We start from the raw sequence: 6,020 nt of genomic DNA, 5'->3' as shown, positions 1-6,020 counted from the left end.
GTCTCGCCCAGACGTGCTGAAGACGACAGAGTAGGGTGGGAAGAACCCTCAAATCCCATAGTACAACGCGCACGACCGGAAAACAGTGAGAGACGGAGTGACACGTACGGCATCCTGGGAGTTGTAGTCTTCTGCTGAAGTGCCTTCTAAGCAAGGCACGGAGCTTTGCGCAGGAGCAGTGAGCTGCCCAAGGTAAATTGACCGACATTTGATTGGCTGTCCCGGAAAAATGAACCGTTTTAGGGGCATTGGGCAGACATCCACAAGGAGACGGGGCGGGACTTCGGGTGGGAGGAGGCAGGGCCTCTGGGCTTTGGGCGCCAGCGGTTGAAAGGCAGTTGGTGTCGGTTCGGCAGCTAAGTTCGGATTCCACCGTCCCTGCCCTTCTCCATGGCCGACCCTGAGGAGGTGCAGGTTTCTTCGCAGCCCCCGCCGCCTTCCCTCTCTCCCTCGTATTCAGATGCCTCTGCAGCGTCTTCCCCTGGTGTCCCAGTACGTTTAGACTGGCCAGTTCCGAGCAGGAGCATCGGCCCAACGGTGGACCTGCTGGAGGAAGTGGAGCTGCAGATCGGAGACGTGAGTATCGCCCGACAGGTCCCGGGCCCGCGTCCCCACTCGGTGCTTGTTGGCAGACAGACTGCGGTGGGGCCGGGGAGGGACGGACAAGGTGTCCGCACACCCGACCTGGCGCGTCTGGCGCTTCTCTCCCCTGAGTGTGTGGGCTGGGGAGTGGGGTGGGGGAAGCCTGCGCCCGGAGGCCCCGTCCGGCGGGATTCTGCCTTTATATTTAGTGTTGCGGAATTAGGGGTTATGCCTCTACCCGCCCCATCCCTCACTGTTTTCTTTTTGCCTCGCCTTCTGGTTTCAATCAGCGGCTGTAACCCGAGACCACTCAGAGCGGTCTCTACAGAGCGGACTTGTGCTGGCTCTGTCTGCCCTCTCATCCTTCGCCCTTGCTGTCTGGGGGTGCTTCAAATCAGGCTGTGATTTCTCTCGGTGGGACGTAAAAGCTTGCGGTTCTAGTTGGTCACCTGCCCAGAGCCAGTCTCAGGCCTATTGCCAGTTTCAGGCCTGTTTTGGCGCTGCATCCAGTTTGGAGGGGTTGGTCGCTGCCCCTGTAGCCCAGATTGGTTTCATTAACCGTGTAGTCACATATCCCTTCCTATGGTGGTTAGAACGCCTGGTCTGGTTGCTTTCTGTTAAATCTAGGAGTCCCAGAAACTGGCGCGCACGCGCGCGTACACACACTCATCTGCAACGCTAACACACACACCACCGGAGGGGGTCACAGTATTTAAGGTCTCTTGAGTAGGTCAAGTGATACGCCGTAGGGTGTAATCTTCCTGGGAGAACTTTGTGGAATAGACCCCTCCTGTGCAAAGTGGAAACTCAGGAAAGAGCTCGATTATGTCATGGCTCAACAAGTATTCGTTTTTTTTTTTTTTTAAGATGAATAAAGTGCTGATACAGCTTCTAATTTTGCTGAACAACACAAGACTGGTCTCAAGTGAATATGTAGAATGGAGTGCTGATGTGTTACCTAGGAACAATTATTTTTATATCGTAGGTGAAGAAAACATTTAACTAAGAAGTGAGTTTTCCATCAAGAGTTGGATATTTTCTGCATGTGTTTTGATTTTGTTGTTATTTGTCAGCTCAGAGTATCTGTTCTTTGGTCTGTACATTTTCATGGTCCAAAGTATTCACAGGTAGAAATAGTGAACAATGCCCTTGTTACCCAAATATCAAGAGTTGTTTCTGATGAAGCCTTTCAGATACTTCTGGTACTTAGTCTCAAGGGGTCCAAGTCATCTTGTTGAACTAAATGAGACTCCAGTGTATTTTCAATTTAAAACAAAAAGCAAAAACCTGACTTGTCATGTTTCATACATAAAGGATATCTTTCAAGCAGACATATTTCCTCAAAGCTTACTTCATATTAAAGAATTTCTTGGGTACCCTGAAAGGGCTGGTGTTTTAGTTTGAAGATTTTTTACTTTTAAAGAAAATAACTTGGACATTGGATTTGAGGTTTTAAGCTATTTTTAGACTAATAAAATGAGAATTTAAAAAATAGACTTCTATTGTTTGACTTTTTTTTTTTTTTTAAATTTCAGGCAGCATTTTCGTTAACCAAACTTCTTGAAGCCACATCTGCTGTATCAGCTCAAGTGGAAGAGCTTGCCTTCAAATGTACAGAAAATGCACGTTTCCTTAAAACATGGCGGGACCTCTTGAAAGAAGGCTATGATTCTTTGAAGACTGACAACTGATTAGGCTGTGTAATAACTCATACTTCATTTATATTTGCACATGTACCATATGTATAGTAGGATAATCTCCAGTAGTTCTGTATACTCAAAATGAAATTTTTCTTGGTTTTCTTCACTTTTGTGAAAGTAGAACACTGATGTTATTTTTGAGGCTGGCGGGTATTTATCTTAATACTTTCTGTCCTCTAAACTTTCATAGAGTCTTTTACGAAAGTTAATTTCATCAGTAGATATAATACCACAGTGTTACTACCAGTAGCAAACTTGGTAAACCATGATTCTATTTGATCTGCAGGAAGATACCAAGAATGGCAGAGTTTGAAGTTAAGCTTCATTTTACAGACCAAGAAAGGGAACTTTAAGGTTAGTAATGTCAGATCCAGCTCCATTAGGCTAAGTTCCCTGGAACCAATCATTGTATCTTACTTACTTCCATATCCCCAGCTCCTAGAACGGTATCACACAACAGTCACTAAGCGTTTGTTGAGTAAAAGAGGTAACAACAATTAAAATCTGTTATTTTTCCCCATTTTTAGCATGAAGGTTATAATTGTTTCTCTAAAAAAATATTTGAATCAGAACCTCGTTGACTTGAAGGAAAATGTTCCCTTTTTTTTTACAGGGATTTGAACTTTAACTGATGACAGCTTTTAAAAATTTAAACATTTTTTGCCCTCTTATGAGGCTTTTTAAAACAAGCTTTTACTTCAGAAAATGAAAGCATGTCTGGAAAGAATGCATATTTTTTCCTTATTTATTTCTAAGGTTAACTGCTTCTACAGATAATATTTCTTGCATTTGATGTTGTTGTATTTTTGATTGCTGTCTTTAAAGTGCTTTATCACTATTATAGTTCTGTACTATTACTTTTGGAGTTTTGTAAGTAATAACTCTAAATTCTAAATGTAGTAATTCTAAAGAGGTTACTTTGTTTTTAATGTATCAGATTTAAATGATGTGATTTTTTTCATGTTATTTGACCTCATTGACAGTGTTCTCTTTTACTTGTCCTGTAGGAAATTGTTGCTTGTTTTTTTTTTTTTGGTGGCTTATGTTACTGTCACCGATTAAGCCAACTAATTCTCTACTGTATAACTTTAGACATTTTTGATGTGGCATCTTAATTCTTTGTAGATATGGAGGTTGTGTACAGACTTGTATTCTAAGGCTCCACAATTGGGCTATGAAAGGGGACAAATGGATGGGTAAAGAATAATTTCGTTTAGCATATTAGCTCATAGTTCTTGATTAATTTTTTTTGTAAGTTAAAGATAACGCATATAGTAGGTTCCTGTAACAAAGAGATGTGTATTTTGACATTAGAAAAATATTTTTATATGTTTTTAAAAATGTACAGTTTTTTAAATGTACAAAAATAAACTCTTGTTAAAAGCAAATTTTATTTCTATTTCTTCGGGTTTAGATATTCTTCTATCCTATTATTTAATATTAGTAATAAGACTTACTAAATAATCTTATAAAATAATTTAAATGTATTTTCATTTTTGTAAGCTTTTTAAAAATTATAGTCTAAGTAGAGAATTGAGTATTATAAGCAGAATTATAGCTTTCTGTTTTCTGATTTTTTTGAATACTTTTTTAATTAGTGTCAGGTATATAAAACAACATAATGATTAGACATTTACACCCCTCACAAAGTGATAACTCCAAGTCTACTAATTTCTGATTTTTCTAGAAAGTGTACCATATTCCTCATGTAGAAAACTTACTGGAATCGTTCCAAGTACGAGCAGAAAGGACTCAAAGCAATCCATATTTTTAATAGAATTAAATTTCAGGTAATTTATTTTTAAAAGAAATCTATACAATTATATACTTAATAAATATGTTTTCGATTCCAGTATTTTCATGTTTCAAACATTTTTGGTGTATTTAAAACTACTTGAAAATATTTTATTCCTGTTTAAAGGTTTCAAATTATGAAAGCAAAAAAATTCCTATAGCTCAGTTAGAGACCAGAAGAATAGCTAAAATGTTAGTATCTTACGATCTGGTTGCCCAGGCAATCAGAAGGTAAATCCATCTCTTGATGACAACTACTTTATCTTTAGAGTAAAACATGTACGTATAGACCTTTCCTTCTGAAGTTAAGTTCCCGAATGTGTGCATTCTAGCTCTTTTTTCTTTTTCCTTTTAACTGCTTTATTGAGATATTTTAATAATGCACATACCATAATTCACCCATCTAAAGTGTATAATTCAATGGCTTTTAGTATAATCGCATAGTTGTTTATCACAATCAATTTCAGAACTTTTATGTTTTTTTGCCCAAGATACTTTCCACTTCTCAGGCATTACTATTCCAACCCTCCCACACACAGTAAACTTTCTGTCCCTGAATTTGCTTATTCTAGTATTGTCCTTTTGTGTCTAGCTTATTTCACATTCATCACATTGTAGCACTTGTCAGACCTTCATTCTTTTTCATGTCTAAATAATATTCCATTGTATGCATATGCCACATTTTATTTATTTGTCCATCAGTTGACGGTACTTGGGTTGTTTCCATCTTCTGGCTACTGTGAATAATGCTGCAATGAGCATGTGCATACAAGTACCGCTTTGAGTCCTGTTTTCATGTCTTTTGGGTTTATAGCCAGGACTGAAATTGCTGGATTATATGGTAATTCTATAAAGTTTTTGAGGAACCACCAAACTTTTCTACAGTGGCTACACCATTTCACATTAAAACCAGCAACGTGGAAGGGGTTTCAATCTCCATGTCCTTGTCAACACATTATTTATTTTTTCATTACAGCCCTGTTAAGGTGGTATGAAGTGTTACTGTGATTTTAATTTGCATTTTCCTAATGATTAGTGATGTTAGGCATCTTTTCACGGGCTTATTGGCCATTTGTGTATCTTGGGAGAAATGTCTGATCAAGTACTTTGCCCATTTTTTAATTGAGTTGCTTGTCTTTTTGTTGAGTCATAGGAGTTCTTTAAATATTTTGGTTATTAAATCCTCACATATGTGATTTCCAAATATTTTCTTTCATTCTGTAGTTTGTCTTCACTTTTTCGATAATGTGCTTTGATGCACAAAAGTTTTTAATTTAGATGAATTCCAATTTATTCTTTTCTTTTTGTTGCTCATGCTTTTGTTGTTATATCTAAGAATCCATTGCCAAATCCAAGGTCTTGAAGATTTACCCAGGTTTTCTTCCATGACTTTTATGTCTTATATTTAGGTTGTTGATTCATGTTGAATTAATTTTTGACTATGATGTAAGGTAGGAGTCCTACTTCATTCTTTTACACGTGAATATCCACTTGTCCCAGGATCATTTGTTGAAAAGATTGTTCTTTCTTAATTTGATTATCTTGGCATCTTTGTTGAAAATCAATTGACTGTAAATGTGTTTTATTTCTGGACTCTCAAATTCTATTCCATAGATGGAAATGTCTATCCTCATCCTAGCTTTCTGATTCAACCCTTTGCAATACTTCTCCTCTTTTTCCAATACCATTTGGTGGTTTTCATTTAAAGCACAAAGACAACCGGGCAGGAAGTGACAGAGAAGTGCTGCTTTGAGTTTATATCAGAGCATCTTTTTCATAATAATAAATGTATGAAGATTTGCCAGTGTTTGAGCGAAGTGCTGGTGCTGCAAAAAAACAGGGTTTGTTGCTAGATAGCTTTTATGAACATGTCAACAAAAGTATTTAAAACAGAATACCTGTATTTTGCAAACATATTTTCTCTGACGCTATTATAGCTGAATA

General features: G+C 37.9%; 1 protein-coding gene across 1 annotated transcript; it reads left to right on the top strand.

Moving 5' to 3' along the window:
• The first annotated feature begins 126 nt into the window (after window positions 1-126).
• On the top strand, window positions 127-3,602 carry C18H4orf46 (chromosome 18 C4orf46 homolog). Its single transcript, XM_033133669.1, has 2 exons — window positions 127-576; window positions 2,118-3,602. The coding sequence occupies exons 1-2, from the start codon at window positions 391-393 to the stop codon at window positions 2,271-2,273; spliced, it is 342 nt and encodes a 113-aa protein (XP_032989560.1). The 5' UTR covers window positions 127-390; the 3' UTR covers window positions 2,274-3,602.
• The last annotated feature ends 2,418 nt before the right edge of the window (window positions 3,603-6,020 follow it).

This window comes from Rhinolophus ferrumequinum, chromosome 18, assembly GCF_004115265.2.
Source record: "Rhinolophus ferrumequinum isolate MPI-CBG mRhiFer1 chromosome 18, mRhiFer1_v1.p, whole genome shotgun sequence".
NCBI classification, from domain to species: Eukaryota; Metazoa; Chordata; class Mammalia; order Chiroptera; family Rhinolophidae; genus Rhinolophus; species Rhinolophus ferrumequinum.
Note: the sequence above shows the minus strand (reverse complement) of the source record. Positions and strands in the feature narration are given on the sequence as shown.

Excerpts from the sequence above, each read along its gene's own strand:
- C18H4orf46 (XM_033133669.1), top strand. The coding sequence starts at position 391 with ATGGCCGACCCTGAGGAGGTGCAGGTTTCTTCGCAGCCCCCGCCGCCT. Across the intron at positions 577-2,117 it reads TGGAGCTGCAGATCGGAGAC|GCAGCATTTTCGTTAACCAA; the intron begins GTGAGTATCGCC and ends TTTAAATTTCAG.